This window comes from Cydia splendana, chromosome 26 (genome assembly GCF_910591565.1).
Source record: "Cydia splendana chromosome 26, ilCydSple1.2, whole genome shotgun sequence".
In the NCBI taxonomy this organism is placed as follows: domain Eukaryota; kingdom Metazoa; phylum Arthropoda; class Insecta; order Lepidoptera; family Tortricidae; genus Cydia; species Cydia splendana.
Genome location: NC_085985.1, coordinates 10,185,592 through 10,204,727, shown reverse-complemented (window position 1 = coordinate 10,204,727; position 19,136 = coordinate 10,185,592). Strand labels below are relative to the sequence as shown.

Genomic DNA, 19,136 nt, shown 5'->3' with positions numbered 1-19,136 from the left:
TACGTCATCATGCGACAGCGCTATATGATAATATGCGATAGCGCTATATATAGCGGCCATGTTGTTGTGACGTAGCCCCGTGTCACTCTGGGAATGGAAGACCATGTTTTATTAGACTATGATTATGATACAGTAATTATTAAAATCTGTCATGAGTCACATCTCTACACATTAATTAATGTGTAGGTACTTTCGAAACTGTATGACAATTTTAACTTTTAACAACTTACGTAACTAATGTAGAATTATCTTATATCCTTTAAACGAGCAATTCTTGTATATTTATTTATTACGATGAAATTTGCTATATGGGGGTTTTCGGGGGCGAAAAGTCGATCTAGAGGCTGGCGTCCACTAGACTCGCCGAGGCGAATCGAATCGAATCGCAATAATTCGCCTCCTTTATTTTCTATGCAACTGCGTCCATTGACGAATAGCCGCGGCGCGCCGATTCGACTCTCCGCGCGTATTGCTCGTAATTTAATTTCTGCGGCTACGCGTTTCGACTCGACTCGGCGAGTCTAGTGGACGCCAGCCTTAGCCAGGTCTTGTCTCTGGGAAAACGCGCATTTTTGAATCTTTATATGTTTTCCGAGCAAAGCTCGGTCTCCCCGATATTGAGATAATAATGCCACAAATAACTTAGTGATTAAATGTTAGCAGAAGCGATGAAGTCATCTCGACAACCGCATAAGGTCAGGTCACGTCGAAACTAGATAGGTAGTTAGGTAGATAGCTTGCAATTATTATTATTATTTACAATATCGTACATTCTGAGATAAGGGATGAGTAACGCCGGCGGCAGTGATGATAACATCACTGGTAATAATACCAAAGAGAAGTTGAATTTAAATTGTCGACTAGCAGTACTGCTAAATTCCGCTAATTGACGCTAAATGTCGACTACGAAATAACTCGCGTTTTGGTAAGAAAACTGATGTATGGAGTTATCACTCTTTCTTTACTTATATTACTCTATGCAGAGAGTTACTGTCATGATAAATTATGTAGCTACAGTACATTTACTGCCATCTTTCGACAGTCGATTAAAACGGTTAGAACGTCATTTGACTTTGATCATTATTCTTTCACTGATATGTGTTAACTTGTTAAATATTAATATTAACGCCATCTACTCAACAGTAGGCTGAAGGTTATGGCGCCATCGCTCGAAAAGATTGCATACCATACCTTTGGCCTATAGTCGAGTAGATGGCGTTAGTATTAATATTTAATAAGTTAACACCTATTAGTGAAACAATAAGGATCAAAGTCAAATAACTTTCTAACAGTTTTATGTTCTGTCGAAAGATGGCAGTAAATTTACAGTGGCTACATAATTTACTTTGACAATCCGTCTCTATACGCTCTATTCTCTTTGTTATTACTGTATTATGTCGGGTGGAGCCGAACGAAGGACTTTTACGCAAACGGGGAATTGTTTAGGCTACGGACTTTATACTTCACTTATTAACTAATCACGTTAATATTATATTTCTAACCATTTTTGAGATACAGTTTGTTAAAAATTAGTGCGAAAGTCTGTATGTTTCAACCCTATCAAGTAGATCCTATTGAATGACATGAGTTTTTATTTCTCGCATGAATGTAAACATTTTTATACTCGCTTGACGATTATTGCATACGATAATGTCATACGATTTCTCGCCCCAAAACGTGCGAGAAACTCGCACCATGTAAATGGGCCTTAATCTGAGTTTGTTTACCTTTTGTAAAAACGAGTTGATCCATTTCGTGAAAGTTTTCTTTTGTAAAAACGAGTTGATCCATTTCGTGAAAGATTTTCTTTTGTAAAAACGAGTTGATCCATTTCACGAAAGTTTGTAAGCTGAGTTTGTTTACCTTTTGTAAAAACGAGTTGATCCATTTGGTGAATGTTTTCTTCTGTATGTGTAACCGTTCTTCTTGTAGGGCCTTGATGCGGCCCTGCTCGAACTTGAGCGCGTCTTCACGCTGCGTCATGTTGCTGCGCTGCTGGACGGCGGCCGCGTAGCCGCCTGGCTCATACTGCGGCCCTGGAAACATATACAAAATAAATAATTTTGCCTATATAAGTCCCACTGCTGGGCACGGGCCTCCTCTCAAGCAGGGATGTTACGGATGTAGATGTTTTGACATCCGCGGATGCGGATGTCAAGATTAGGTGCTTAAAAACGCCAAATATTACATTTTTAGTCATTTTTATTTAAAAAAAAAATGAAACGTTTAGTATTTCAGCAAGAATATAGGTGAGTTATATTTAATAAACAGTAACTTGGCTGACTTTTATAGATCTAGACGATTTCGTTATAGGTAATGACGAAATTACCTAGCACTTACGCCGCCGCTAAGACGTTCCTGTACCGACTTGTTCGACATCCGCACCCGCATAATATAAGCTCCGCATCGATTTTATGCGGATGTCGAAAATAATGCGGAAGTTCCGCGGTTGCGGATGCGAATATTCGCAACATCCCTGCTCTCAAGCACGAGATATGTATTTTATGGTAAATTATTATTGAGCATAAATACTAGCATAACTTAAAAGAATTTACATATGCAAAGAAATTATTCGCCCAGTTGAGTCTCTGTCTACTTCTATGCTAAATAATTATCATTTGTGTCAGATGTTTTAAGCAGCATCCCGGTTACGACACTTGCGTTCGCGGCTGTAAAGTATGCTAAATATATATTTGATAAACCGTTAGTTTTATTTCTGGTAAAAAAAAAAAAACGGGTTGCACTCCGGGATTGCCGGCAGAAGTGAAAACTCAATGACATTGTAACAGTTTTTCGATCAGGTCACGTGTCCGTCTTACGTCTTACGAATCTTACGGTCACGTGACCTGTCGCGAGTTTAACATTTTTTTCCCCATCACAAAAAGTGCACACCGCCGCTAAAGAAGTTTTCACTTCAAAAATCAGAGGACATTTGAAAGTTCTCGTTGCACGTCTGTAGGTGTGGAAACATACCATATTTCCTGGTGGGCTGATAGTCCTGGTAGGACTGCACGCTGACGTTGCTCAGGGGGCGCTGCATCTCAGTGCCTCGATCATTTGTACACTACACTACACTTAACTAAATCTTTGGTTTCCTATCTGTACAGTAGATTGAAAAGTTAGATCTCTCTTTTATACTTCTTGCCAAGTTGTAAGTCTTTTCTGTCAAATAAGATAAGTCTAAGTATACTCAAAAGCTTTGAAAAATGGTCACGTAGTACGAATTTTTTCATAGAATGACACCACTGTAGTTTAAAAAGAATTAAAGCGTTTGATTTTCCCTAACCTAATACTATTACGAGGTATTTAAGTACTACTAGAAAACCATATCTTTTTATCGCCTGTCTATTATAAATTTATAACTGACCGTTTTTACCGTGCCGAGTTTGCATACTAGCTTCGACCCACAACAACACATTTGACCATGTTCGACCTTAAACCATTGTAATAAGATTCATAATTGGTCATTGAACGTCGATGGTGGTACAGTTAGGTAAAGCACCGATCCAGCGACCGTGGCGATGACCACACGTGTAAAATCAAAACGTTTTGAACACATGTAGATCTTATTACCATGCAGCAAGGTATAATCATGGTCAGTAGTATGAGTACGCTTCATAATTGTTGCTTTTGTGTTGTGCCCACGTAATGTGCCGATGGCGAGGTAGATGGCCTTAATATCGATATTTAATAAGTTAACACCGTATCAATTAAAGAATAACCTAGGATCAAAGTCAAATGACGTTCTAACAGTTTCAATCTTCTGTCGAATGATGGCAGTAAATTTACAGTGGCTACATAATTTACTTTACAATCCGTCTCTATACACTCTATACTTTGGCACAACGAATCGAATATGTTAAACACGGTGTTATTGTATATATTAATATATTTGTACAACATAAACCTACGTTTATGTACAGGTTTGAGTAGCCAAGCGTCTCTCAGTCAACATAATTTGGGATGCTCAAACAATTCAAAACAAACTTGTAGTGCTAACATTATAAACGGACCATAGGTGGGCCTTATGCCCTTGGAAATAAGGTTTAAGATCTGTCAATCAACAGTCCAGACGACGGTAGTATGCGCAAACGCAGAATAAGCAAGTATGGTGGCTAATGCAGGTCGATGAACTGGTTTTTGCACAATGCTCAATTTATTTAGGTATTTCAAGTTTATTTCATCCTGTTTCAATATTATGTCAACAAACGAAAATCTAAAATATTTTCGAATCGTTCTACTAAGCCTACAGCGAAGCCAACAAGAAGGCTATGGCCCGATTCGAACTTTAAGACGAAACAGGAGCTGAGTTTTAAATATTTTAGGTAAATATACCCGTCTCGCTAACGGAAGCGGCACCTAAAAGTAGTGCGATTTAAGGACAAGGCGAAAAATCCTGCGTAAAAATCTCAAAAATCGAGGTTTCGTACTCCTCTGTTTCCTCCTCCAAAACTTAACCAATCGTAACCAAATTTGGAAATCTAAATGATTATGAAATTATCTGTGTCGGACCGTTTTGCTTTTTTGGCTAATTGATATCAGTTTTGAATGCCACTCCTCTCATTGCGGCATAGTCAATTAGGCCATTTTGGCCAATTTAGAAGGGCTCTAGCGCCTTAAAAAACAAAAATATAAAAAAAAGCAAAACGGTCCGACACAGACATTGACAATATTAATCTGTGTTGAAAAAGTCATTGCTCTAGCTTCAAAAACCACGGAGGAAAACGAGGAGTACGTTTGTATGGAGAAATGACCACTCCCGTTGGCTCTTAAGATATGTCACTTAATAGATCTAGAACGGATATGGATTAGATATGTCAGTGTCAAATGTGACTTTACTTCAAACAAAAACATCACTTTCGACACTGACACATCTAATCCATATCGTTTCTAGATCTATTAATTGACGTATCTTAAAGTTCGAATCGGGCAGCTAGGCTCGTCACAGACGCAGCGATAATATATCGGCAGATACCGACAGATATCTTAGCTTAGACTGCAAGGGTTCCACTCTCAATGAATGCTGAACCCTAAGGCTCCAGCCTAATGTCCGGCCCGCGGGAGCTGTGGGCACTCGCTTTGGGTGTCGGCGGGCAGGATTGGAACGCGTATGGCCGGATTTGGCCTGCGGGCCGGGGTTTGGAGACCCCTGGCTTAGAGTATCGCTAAACACCACACGCACCAACGATACCAAAATATATATCGCTCTCTGTCTAGCACCTACGTTGTGAGATAAGACGAAATATACTGAGCGATATATCTTGAAAATGTGGCGATATAATAAGTCCTAAGCGGTGGTGGCCGAGTGGATATGACGTCCGACTTTCAATCCGGAGGTCGCGGGTTCAAATCCTGGCTGGTACCAATGAGTTTTTCGGAACTTATGTACGAAATATCATTTGACATTTTCCACTAGCTTTTCGGTGAAAGAAAACATCGTGAGGAAACCTGCATACACCTGCGAAGAAATTCAAAGGTGTATGTGAAGTCCCCAATCCGCATTGGGCTAGCGTGGAGACTATAGTCCAAGCCCTCCCGCGCATGAGAGGAAGTCTGTGCCCAGATGTGGGACGTATATAGGCTGAATTATTATTTGTATCTCCTTAGATAACACGGGCCTATAAATCCCGGTCTTTTGATAGGCTTGCGTGGGGATATAGATCCAACACGTAGAGGCCCTTTGGAGAGCTTTAATGTCATGTAGAACGCCTGCTGGAACCCGTTCACAGGCGCAACAATAGACACCCATGAACCGGTCTCAGCAGGCATTGGGACTATTGTAGAAAAAGTGAACAGTACGCCGGCCTATGGATTGATGTTTGGGTGGACAATGAGACTGGGCTATTGTAAAAGAGGTCCGGACACCTGCCATAACAATGTTAACACCGTCATCGAGGCAGGCGGTGACTCGCCGCTGACTAGATGGGCCCCTGAAACTGCCGTCGTAAAGACGACCAGGAGCAACACCGGTGTGAGCGGCTCAGGGGTGTCGAGAGGTGTGCGCCGCTTTCTACCCAGTGGCTGTTACCAGACACTGTGCCAACTCGCGTCTTATGCATCTTTCACTTCCACCCCTGGAGCATATAGCTCTAGCGACTCCTCTCTGGACGGCCAATGAAGGTAAGCCGGAGCTGAGAGTCTTGCGGGTCCCCTTGGGGTCCACTCCGACCGACGAAGACACGCCGGAGACGGAGACCCTGACCGACTCTCGGGAGCACTCGGGTCCGTGGGGTCGTTACTCCCCAACAGCTCGCCACAAGCTGCCCTGCGGGCTGAATTATTATTAGTTTTTTATAACCCACTAGGCCAGACCGGTAGTCATACTCGTATAAAAGTATGTAGATATATAAAAACAGTTTATTCCACACTCATTAATGTCAGAGTCCGTGTGTACTACGGAGTGTTTGTTATCATTTACATATACGCGTATTTGTGCTGATAAGGAGTGCCTCGCCTTAAGTAAATACACTATCTATTACCTACATAAATATATATCAGTTCGTACCTTCGACTTTAAACAGCATGCATGAGTTTTTATGCTATAATTAAAGTAAACGTACTAGTGCTCGACATGCTAATGTTTTTTTTTTTTTTTTTATTATTATGAAATAGGAGGCAAACGAGCAGACGCATCACCTGATGGTAAGCGATTACCGCCGCCCATGGACACCCGCAACACCAGAAGGGTTGCAAGCGCGTTGCCGGCCTTTAAGATGGGAGTACGCTCTTTTCTTGAAGGTTTGTAGGTCGTATCGGTCCGGAAATACCGCTGGCGACAGTTCATTCCACAGTTTGGCTGTGCGAGGCAGGAAGTTTCTGGAGAAACGCACAGTTGAGGACTGCCAACCATCCAAGTGATGAAGATGGTAATGTTGTCGCGTAGGGCGATGGCGAAAAGAAGCGGCAGGGATTAATCCGAACAATTCCTCGGAGCACTCCAGGTTTTTTTGAAGTGAAAACTTCTTTAGCGGCGCTGTGCACTTTTTGTGATAAGGAAAAAATTTTAAACTCGCGACAGGTCACGTGACCGTAAGATTTGTAAGACGTAAGACGGACACGTGACCTGATCGAAAAACTGTTACAATGTCATTGAGTTTTCACTTCTGTCGGCACTCCCGGAGTGTAACCCGTTGTTTTTTATGCTATAAGCTATAATTAAGGTAAAAGTACTAGTGCTCATCATGCTAATTTTTTGTTTTTTTTTGTGTTTTTGTATCTGTATTATTTTTATATTATTATTACAGCTTTTTGTAATTCGACATTAAGAGATCATATTCATCTCTAAGTAATTGTAATACGTTAGTTTGAATTCGTAGTTGCAGTTAGTTGTATTTTATAAAATTGTTGATGTATTGTTATTATTTTTGCTAGTATGTAAATTCAATGTTGACGTGTTAAAAGTGCCCTTGTGGCCTATTTGCTGAATAAATGTTGAAGTTTTGAAGTTTTTTTGACGCTAATGCCCGTTAGATGACACCTTGCTGTCACCTCTATTGACCATGACTTAAGTTTTAAGATGGCATGTACTGGGACCGCGTCGAGCACCAGTACGTTTACCTTAATTCTTTTTTCAATTTTTATGTGATTTACAAATTAAAGACCGGTCTGGCCTAGTGGGTAGTGACCCTGCCTGTGAAGCCGACGGTCCTGGGTTCGAATCCCGGTAAGGGCATTTATTTGTGTGATGAACACAAATATTTGTTCGTGAGTCATGGGTATTTTCTATATATATAAGTATGTATTTATCTATATAAGTAAGTATATCGTCGCCTAGCACCCATAGTACCTAGGTACAAGTTTTGCTTAGTTTGGGGCTAGGCTGATCTGTGTAAGATGTCCTCAGATATTTATATATATACAATACAATAAGAGTAGTGTATATTGCACACCTCACATACTCGTAGTTTACAATAAAATATGTACAGTAACATAAGACAGTAGAGAAAGACAATAGAGGTAACAACAGGCGGTCTTATCGCTTAAGAGCGATCTCTTCCTGACAACCTTTTTTATTTATATAAAATTATTTTCTAAGGTATGTGTATTAGTATGTTCGTCCGATCAAAATGGGCTAACTATGCTTCCCTTATCTTCGTAATTAGCGATCGCGTCCGTTATGCAATGCGCGTGCGCCGGTGCAGGCGATAATAAACCTTACTCACTTGAAATAAGGTTGAATAGAGCTGTTAGCCCCAGTAACGGTTAGGTTACTCGATATTGATCCTTAGACCGTTTGATATAAGGTCGAATATACATAAAAGTGAGCACATGTAGAGGCTTTATGAATGCGAATGAAAAATTAAGGGCAATGCGTGTACGGTTCTTAATTTTAGTGCTCAAAATAGCTACGTTCAAAAAGCCTAATGACAGAACTTTGAAAGTCAATATGTCTAGTGCTCAAAATAGCTACGTATAAAAGATTAAAGACAGTACATACTTTGAAACTCAATATTTCCGAGAACGTTTCCTTTTTACCCTGAGTCGACGAAGCCCCGCAACGCGGGACTCCTATTTCTGGCCGGTTTGCCCTTCGGGCATCTGAACCTAACGAACCTAACCTATTGATATAGTGTGACGTCCGTGAAAACATTACACTTTGGGGAAAAAATCGTATAGGTACGTAGGTAGGTTAGGTAGCTTCACATGCCCGAAGGGCAAACCACCCAGAAATAGAAGCGGGGCTCCGTCTATTTTAGTTGTGAAGGAAATGTTTTTTTTTTTAAAGAAACAGTCGGACCATGGTTTCGTACATTAGACTTATTAAACTAAGGTCAGCTAAACTTGGGACAAAAATCGTTAGAAATTTCGCAATTAATAAGCTTTAGGTAAAGTAATCTCAGGGGAGGCAACTACTGAAATTGTAATAAAAAGATTGTTTGCATCTATTTATTTAAGTACCTACCTAAAGAAATACACTATAGACTATAGCCACATCACGTGTTATATGCTTGATTTGTTATTACTTATCACAATTTCTCGAGTTCTCGAGGCATTGACTTTTTTTTCCCGTTTCAACACAGGACAAATTTCTCGAGATTTCTCGCCTCGAGAAATCTCGAGCAGAAACCCTAGAGGCAAGTGTCCAACCGAGCGAGCGTGCTCATGAATGGCGTTGTTCACGTCGTCGTAGTCGCAACCACAACGTCCACATATCAACGTTCTCAACGACCTCGGCAGCCGGCGCGGCGCCACTCACAGCGGGAGACAGTGCCCTGTTTATCAGAAGCTTGTAACTTGTAATACAAGTGGAAGTCCCTTTCTAACAAAAGATGTCAAAAAGGGACTTCCCCTTGTATTACAATGCAAGTTACAAACTTTTGATAAACATGGCACTAGTGTTTTCATTCGATAGCGTGAAACATATAAAATTAGACTTAATGCAAGTAAACGCGTAGGTCACGTCACTCTATCGAATAAAATTTACACTACGGGTACTGTGCCATGTTTATCAAAAGTTTGTAACTTGTAATACAAGTGGAAGTCCCTTTTTGACATATTTTGTTAGAAAGGGACTTCCACTTGTATTACAAGTTACAAGCTTTTCATAAACAGGGCATAGGGGTTCAGATTTAGGGTTTGCACCAAACCGCCTGTCACCGTTAAAGTGTTCGCTAAATTTTATTTTATGGGATGTTCACTGTCGAGTAACGTTGGCCAGTCCGTCACCTTTAGTTATTGCAACCGGCTCTAAGGCTTTTTCACATCACCTATTCTAAAAAGGGCTTTTTCTTCCCCGCTAGGAGGGATCAAAGTGGCACTTTTCTTCCCTGCTAGGAGGGATCAAAGTTGTACTTTTCTGTTCTAGGGCACGACTTTTTCTTTATTGCATACTATTTTTTTTGGTCAATACATATTTTGGAACATAACAATTTCCTCATAGTTGATGTGAAAAGCAGTATGTGTCACACGGTATCAAAATTATTTCGTCTTGGGAGTTAACACTTGAATCCCCCATTACGCTTAGGATTCTACTTTAGAATCCATCGCTTCATTCAGGATTCAATGTACGCCCTTGACGGAAATATATCATTTTGATCCCTTGTAAATTGTAACACAAACTACTATTGATAATGACTACTTGTTTTACTAATAGTGTGTTCGTATGAAATACTTCATGCCCGCTACAACTGCGCCCGCACGCCCGCACCAAGGTCACGCCGCCACAAGCCTTGTATGGGTTTAAATTTAAACATGGAATCATACAGCGTTCCGAATTCGAGCCGCAACGGTCGGCGGGTTTTTTGTGGCGCACGAGGCGCGGGCGAACGTTAACTGCCGAAAAAATACATATTAGCATTTCTTTGTTTTGACTTTGGAGTTTTTTAGGTTTGCTATTTTTAATTAGAAGATAAAAGGTACATTGTTTTTCTTTCATAATAGGATTTTAATCAAATTATAATAAATAGATGGTCAAGCAAATCTTGTCAGTAGAAAAAGGCGCGAAATTAAAATTTTCTATGAGACGATATCCCTTCGCGCCTACATTGTTCAAATTTGCCGCCTTTTTCTACTGACAAGATCTGCTTGACCATCTATAATTATGTACTTTATTTGATAATGACCAGAGAGCTGGCAGCTTTCTGTTGCAGCGCATAAATATTGCCATTCAGCGAGGGAATGCTGCGCCATGTAGATGTATATTAATTTAGATTCGTTTTTAATTTTATTGTAAGTAATTTCATAATTTAAGCTAGTTATTAATTTCGTTTAGTAGTACCACTGTATATATATTATAATTAATTAATTATGAACCTACGGAACTTGGTTATACCTACTTAGGTACTCATAAGGTAAAGAGGAGTTTTACCTTTAGATACGAGTATCATTATTTATTTTAACAAATTTATTTTAATATTTGCTACTAATTTTATAGAAACTAATGATATCTTTATCGGTCGTTTAATTTTATACATTTATATATTTTTTTGTCACAATCAGGTAACTCAAAAGCGATTAATATATTTTTAATATTACACACATGTATATCTTCCTCATTGATAGTGTTCATTAGAATTCTCACGCTCGATGACGTCAACTTCAGTGAAACGCCGGTACCGGTATTGTACCTTCAAGGTAAATTAATTGGTATCGGTATGTAATCTTTTGAAATATGCGCGTAAGGAATGTTAAGTAGTTATAGAATTAATATTAATGTTTTTTTAATAGTATTAATTTGTGACGTTCCACGGCAAAAGATACCTTATGGCGGCTGGCGCTTACGTCGCATAGCGGCGTTAATAATAGCGTAAGCGCCAACCGCCATAAGGTACCTTTACCCTTAGGACGTCACATTTATATACAATTAAACGAAATAACCAAAATATTGATAAAATGCCTATAGGTACATTGCTGGCTGATATAAAATTTTCGCATTACTTATATATAAATATACAAATATCTGAGAACACTATATTCTTAGGTTTTAAAAATATATAACTTTTATATAATTATAAATAGGTAGTTTTAGTCTGTAATATAGTCTGTGTGGGTCAGATGGCAGTCGCTTTCGTAAAACTAGTGCCTACGCCAATTCTTGGGATTAGTTGCCAAGCGGACTCTAAGCTCCATTGAGCCGTGGCAAAATGCCGGGACAACTCAAGGAAGATGATGAGGTACCTATAGTCTGTCTAAAAACGGCGGTGAACGCGAATTTGACAGCTGTAATACATGGTGCTGTGGCCGTGCCAAGCTATAATGTTTGGCCTTTCATGTGTGTGCATGTGGTGGTCAAAACTTGGGGGGGGGTTCGAACCTCGGTTGTGCTTTATAATTAACAGAAGCTGCTCTGTAGAGCAGAAAAAAATGTTCTCGAAATAAAATGCTAAAATATGACTAAAAATTCGACCAGGAACCTAATCATACAGACACGAGGTTCAAGTTGTGACAACCAGAGTTACGGCCATTGACGTATAATATCTAAGGACATCACAGGAAATTCAGGCAACGATTGCTCCCACTCCACCAAAAACAGAGCCACATGGCGACGGATCGCAAGAGCTGCGGTGGCGCAGAAATCGACCGTGACATGACCACGACCACTCTGCCAAGAGTGCACGACTAAGAAGGAAAGAATCTAAGGACGGGCCTTACGGGCACTAAAAATGGTACTAGGTCAGCGGTGTCACTCACGAATTTGAGCCAATCGTGCAGTATAATTAATTAGTTGCGACTAATCGCGCGCGTGATGCGAACTCATCAACCAATCGCGTTGTAGCGGTGTCACACCGCTGTACTGGCCCCATTCATGCCCCATTCTTATTGCCCGCTAGGCCAGTCCTTAGATATTATACGTCAATGATTACCGCATAATGTACGGAGCCGGTAAGCGCATCTACATCAGACTTTACCATTTTTCTTAGAATTGTATCTCTCCTATATTTATAGCTTCTAAGTCAATGTTAATAATTAAATTCACATCCGCAAATAGCAAACAGAAAAACCGCATCATACTTCCGCATGACAAATCTGACATTCCTGACAATGATTCACTAGGTACGTCTGTGTGTCGGTTCATCAACTAATCGTTATCGTTATTGTTTTGACACTATTCACCTCTTGTTATCTAATTGGTTAATTTGGGGAACAACTGTTGAAAGTAATTTGTGGTTACGTAACTGGTAGATGTGCAATTTCGTAAAAAATGAGTAAAAAATACATTATTATTCTACTAATTGTAACCACGTTACACCCATAGGCCTTTCAATCAAAAAGACACTACCTCTTGTCTGTGATAAATTGATAATAATCCTGAGCGAATGTTGAAATAAATTTTGAGAACGATTATTTTCAGCTCTATACAGCACACAGAGTGAGTTAGGGAGTGTATAAGGGAGATGTGGAACTGGGAGTTGGAAGGGGTTTACCCTCAGCGGACTTTCTCTGATCAGATTGGGGAAATCCTGAAGAAAGGCCAGGTCAAGAGCACCCTAAACCGGCGAGCGTGTATGAGGAATGTTATGAAAGTGAAGGAAGCGAAAGAGGTATGTCAGGATCGTAGCAAGTGGAAATCCGTGATTTCTGCCTACTACTCCGGGAAATAGGCGTGATTATATGTATGTGTACAGCACACTGCACAGCACAACCGAGGTTTGATTCTACGCCCACTGTTTTTGACAGTATTACACACATAGGTAGGTTATTCTCAGTCAGTTAAATTTTTTTCCACTTGGTTTTCATGATTTCTTAAGGCCAAGCCACACCGGATGCGTGTGCGTAGACGTGCACGTGCACGTACGCGTCCCGCTGTGTTGTAGAATACGAAAACTCATAAGAGAGGACACACCGCTTGCGTGACGTGTGCGTGACGTGCGCGTACGCGTGACTTGCACGCAACGCAGCTCCGACGAGACAAACCGGCTGCGTGCTGCGTGCACGCGTCCACGCAGCGGAGCGGCAACGTCGCTTCGTTGCGTGCAGTGATGACGTTGTGTTTAACTGCGTTCCCTATGAGAGGGCGAACCGAGCAGGTTCGGACACGCACAGCTCGGTGCTGCATAGGTGCTGTGCGTGTACACGCGCAGCTCGCTTGTATTTATTTACAACTCGGCCGGTGCGCGTGCTGGTTTTTAATATGGATTCAGTGATAAAAGAAAAACTAATTAATATATTCGTCAATACGAATGTATATTTACAACATATAGCACAAATATTCCAAAGAATACGTCGTAACTTTAGTCTGTCAAGCTATTTCCGTTAGTAATCAAAAGCGCAAATTTAAAGTAGGCGTGAAAATTTATCAGCCCATAGAAAATTTGAGTTTCGCGCCTTTTTCTACTGACCAAGTACGGTGTTTACTACTGAATATTTTTAGACACAGTATTATTTTAAGTGTCTATTTTCAAGTGACATTTTAGCATTTTTTTTAGCATATTTCAAAAAACTTTGGCATAATTTTGGCATAATCTAGACATTAGTCTAGCATTTTTTCATAATCCGAGTTGGCAACACTGTGAAGGTTGTTGTATTGTGAACTTAATAATAATATGATGTACTCTGAATTATCTCGATTCAAATATGAGACATTTTTTCCTCTAATTGCAATGGCCGCATTCGGTGAGCTGCTTCCATTTGCAACAGGAGTATAATAAAATAGAATACCATTTATTTCAGTATAAGTAACAGTATAATAACATGATGTACTGTCGCAGGAGTATTTTATTTTACTGCACGCATGACCGAGCTGCAGCGTGCGCTTGCGTGACGTGTACAGCACACTGCGTGGCGTGCGCTGCGTGTGCGTGACGTGCGCGTCACCCGGTGTGACAGGGGTGCTGCGCACGTCTACGCTTACGTCGACGCACACGTGCTGCACACGCAGCCGGTGTGGCTCGGCCTTTAGTTACATTGAACAGGAGTAATCTAATACCTTTGAACGAGCAATTCTTGTATATTTATTTATATTTCGGGGATCTCGGAAACGGCTCTAACGATTTTGATGAAATTTGCTATAAGTATGGGGGTTTTCGGGGGCGATAAATCGAACTAGCTAGGTCTTATCTCTGGGAAAACGCGCATTTTTGATTTTTTGTGTTTTCCGACTTTTCCGAGCAAAGCTCGGTCTCCCAGATATTGTTGTTTATGTAAAATATTAATGTGTTTTAAACATATACAATAGGTACAACTACTAAGGGGATTTAGCTAAGTTTTTTACCCATAAGCCTTTGGATATAAATAACGAAACAGCTTATTTGCAGCGTTGGTCGCGCGCGTGCGCATGTAGCATTCATTCTACTCATCCTCCACTAGATAAGCGGTGACGTCACATCTCATATCTTATCCGACCCACTTGGAAGATAACTCGAAACTTGTCGATGCATTGCTTGCATTTCCTACCAAATAAGGGGAAAGGGGACGGCCCCTTTTCCTTACAGTCGAGTTCATAAATATGTATACATTCACCTTTATCCATGGCAATAATATGTATACGCGATTAGGTCGCGTTTTCATCTAAACAGTCAAGATTTAACAAATACATATGTACAGTCGCCATCAGATATATCGGAGCGGCCAAGGTGCTCACAAATATCGGAACACGCCTCTATTGTCAGGGCGTTAGAGCGCGTGTTCAGATATTGTGAACACCTTGGCCGCTCCTATATATCTGATGGCGACTGTACTCGTTAAAAGGTGATTCGTTTTCCATACAAAAAACAATTGCGTTATATTAAGTAAGTAATTACACACTATTACTACATAAATATGTGCGCATCTGTCTACTTTCAAATGTTTATTTGCGCTAAATCGATAGTAAAACTTAGTTTTATACAGAAATTACGCAAAAAAACGTAATTTTGGTATTGCATTGAGAAAAAAAAACGTTTTTTCGCGTGATTTCTGTATAAAACAAAGTTTTATCAATTTACCGCAAATAAACATTAGAAAGTAGATAGTTTGCGCACATATTTATGTAGTGCCTAATAGTGTGTAATTACTCAATATAACGCAATTGTTTTTTGTATGGAAAGCGAACCACCTTTAGAACGAAAACGTTGAAACTTTAAACTTTGTCCCGGGTTAGTGGGATGGTGTAAGTGGCCCTAAGCCATGACCTAAAGTAATTTTATAGTAAAAGTGTAAGAAAAACAAACAATTCATAATTGTAAATCCCACAATTTAGAATTCACAGATAACCTAATTTAGTTTCAATAACTCTATTCAAAGGCTCAAGGTTTGCTAAAGGGCAATGGAGCGAAGTATCCTGGGTGTCCGAAGATCCGACAGGGTGAGGAACACAGAGCTTCGCTCCAAAACCCGAATCGTCGATGTTGGGGTGAAGACCGCCAGGCTAAAGTGGGACTGGGCTGGACATGTCTGCCGGATGCATGATGACAGATGGGCCAAAATAGCCACTAGCTGGCATCCCCAGGGTAGTCGAGGCAGAGGCAGACCGAGAAAGAGATGGCGAGACGACCTGGATGCATTCCAGCGGGATTGGCGGGATCTTGCTCAGTACAGGGAGGGTTGGAAAGGAAGAGGGGAGGCCTTTGCCCAGCAGTGGGACACACACATAGGCTAATAAAAAAAATAAGTCTATTCAAGTCGGTACTTCTAAAACTAAAGTAAGTAACTTCCGGGATGACTAACGGCCGAATTTTTTCAATAATCACATGCGGTACCCGGCGGTCATTGGCGTTTTTATGAGATAATAATGGGATAAACGTGGCCTTGAGAATAACTAGTTTTCGACCTGTTCCAGTTTGGCTATAGGTATGGTTTAAGCTTAAAATAACCTTGGAAATAAGTTCTTTTTAGTGTAAGTATCCGAAATTGCTAGCCCAGAAACGAAGCAGCCATTTTATTAATATAACGTATTTTCTCATATTTTGTAGCGATCGTAGCAGGCTATTGAAAGTGAACATAAGATGCAGTAATTTACGCTTACAGTTACAGATAAGTGCCAGTCATGTGGACTGTTTTTTGAAGTCAAAAGTGTAAGAAGAGTTTGTCCATATAGGTACATTTTGTCGCTGTATACGTCCTAACAGGGTTTTAGACTTGGCAAAGGTGTAAGAGAGAGATCAGCTGCAATGCGGCGAAAGCCGTTACAGACGAAGACACAACACTCACTCACTGGACACTTATACACACTGTATGACTTCACAATTTATCCGCATAAAGCATATGTAATGTAGTTTCCTTTTTCTATTAATATATGGGGCATTATCTATGAAAAGGGACCTTATTGTCGATGGCGCTTACGCCGCACAGCGTCGCGCGGCATTGTATTTATATCGGAGCATCGTTAATAATGGCGTAAGCGCCATCGACAAAAAAGGTCCCTTTTCATAGATAACGTCACATATAGCTCCTGAGCATTCGCTGAGTTCATAAATACCAATAGATTCATATCTATTAGCCTATTAAGCACAGCGAATCCTCATAAACTAGATCTTAAAGACTTGCAAACTGCTTATTCAAGATCATCACACGTAAATTCCATTTTAAAATGCTTTACGTATGTAAACGTGCGTATTGTGAAATATTGCAAGAAACATTTGAATGTTAACGACCTTATATATCCAAAATTTGCCATTGAAATCTGAACCTATAGTGTAGGAAATAGAGTTCATTTTACGTTGTTGGAAAATTTTACTAAACAAAGCAAAAGCGACTCTGTTCCAATTGAATAGGATTCAAATTTCATCGAACTGAAGAGGTACCATATTTAGGACCTTGGGCCTTAGGAGGATATAACGTTGTCTAAAATTTTCGCAATATGCTTACTATTTCATACGCGTAAACGTATGAAGTATGTGTACGAAAACGTGTGAAGAATTTTGCCGTATGTTTGTCACGTCACGTATGTAGGTATAACTTTAGTTTCAGATGTAATACATAATTGTTTTCCATCGTATTTTCTCGGACACGTTCGTATTTGTCATGCAGCATGCTACTTCAGTACTTTTTGTACCGAGACTTTTTGTACATTTCCGTGAAAATACGATGGAAAAGAATTAGGCACTGCATCTGTAATTATATTAAGTTAACGTCTCGCGTCTTTTAAATGTCAAATGCCTATGAAAATATGAAGTATATAATGGCGCTACTACACTTTGTTGCTGCAAAATCTGTGTGAAATTAGGTGTAGAATAGTGCAGACTGACTCTTGTTAATGTTGTCAGAGTTTAAAACACAAAAGTAAAGTGAAGCAAAGATAAAACTTTATCTATGTATCATGTTGATATCAATTGATATAAAATTATAAATAATTATATGATTTTTTCTAATTATGTGAATTTAGAATCAACTCCTGATTTATTTAAGGTGTTCTTCGAATAATTATTTTTAAACACGAATGTGACGGCCCTGGAGTTTCCAGCATCCATAGGCTACATTGAGTGCCAAAATGTAGGTACGCTTTTTTTTAACCGACGTGGTATAAAAAGATGGCAAACGTGACCATAGTCCATATATTATTATAACGTGATAATAAATAGGTATATTATACCTATCCATCTAAAACAGGACTAGCGCAATGAAAACAGGTTACTTTGCAAGTAAATATCCTATTATTTCGATTAGACGAACACGAGGCAAAATTCACAAATATAACGCTACTTTTAGGGTTCCGTACCCAAAGGGTAAAACGGGACCCTATTACTAAGACTCCGCTGTCCGTCCGTCCGTCTGTCACCAGGCTGTATCTCACGAACCGTGATAGCTAGGCAGTTGAAATTTTTACAGATGATGTATTTCTGTTGCCGCTATAACAACAAATACTAAAAAGTACGGAACCCTCGGTGGGCGAGTCCGACTCGCACTTGTCCGGTTTTTTAAACATATGGGGCATTATCTATGAAAAGGGACCTTATTGTCGATGGCGCAGCGTCGCGCGGCATTGTATTTCATATCGGAGCTTCGTCAATAATGGCATAAGCGCCATCGACAATAAGGTCCCTTTTCATTTATAACGTCACATATTCATAAAACTATAACAGAGGTGAACATTCAAATTTCCGGAATGATTCTTTTATTTGGCAATATCACTACACTACATATGCTTATCACCTTTTCACATCACCTTAAACAACACAATATCAATAACTGACGTACTGACGGCACTATTATAACTTGATCAGTAATACTGACGTATTGACAGCACTATCATATCTTAATCAGTAATACTGACGTATTAACGGCACTATTATGAATTAATCAGTAATACTGACGTATTAACAGTGTACATGCGCGCGCGCCGGAGGTCGGGGGCGGACTGAAGCCTGACGCATCGTTTCCGTCATACACGAGATAATTGGGAGAGGGTTGGGGACCCCGCGGTACATTTTAAAACGATTAAGTTAGCCAATTTTACATATATGTAGCAGCATATACAATTTTTATATAACAACAAATAATAAAAAGTACGGAACCCTCGGTGGGCGAGTCCGACTCGCACATGGTCGTTTTTATTTTATATGGAGTGGCTGTTGAGTAAAATGTTTGTAACAATTTTTAGGGTTCCGTACCTCAAAAAGGAAAAAAAGAACCCTTAAAAGTAGGCTCATTCGTGCGTCTGTCTATCTGTCTATCCGACCAACCCCCCCCCCCCCCCCCCCCCCCTTAGCTCCGAAACTACTGGAGCTAAAATTAAAAAAAAATACACAATATAGTTCTTTACCTATATATGACAGAAAACG

General features: G+C 40.0%; 1 protein-coding gene across 1 annotated transcript in view; it reads right to left on the bottom strand.

The window, feature by feature from the left end:
• Nucleotides 1–18,608, bottom strand: part of LOC134803416 (spectrin beta chain, non-erythrocytic 2) — a 170,653-nt gene extending 152,045 nt beyond the window's left edge. The window contains exons 1-3 of the mRNA XM_063776235.1: nucleotides 18,521–18,608; nucleotides 2,974–3,099; nucleotides 1,864–2,036 (exon numbers count right to left, since the gene is read on the bottom strand). Coding sequence (XP_063632305.1) covers nucleotides 1,864–2,036; nucleotides 2,974–3,040 — 240 coding nt within the window. The 5' untranslated portion in view covers nucleotides 3,041–3,099; nucleotides 18,521–18,608. The remainder of the gene's footprint in view (nucleotides 1–1,863; nucleotides 2,037–2,973; nucleotides 3,100–18,520) is intronic.
• Between the last annotated feature and the right edge of the window lie 528 nt (nucleotides 18,609–19,136).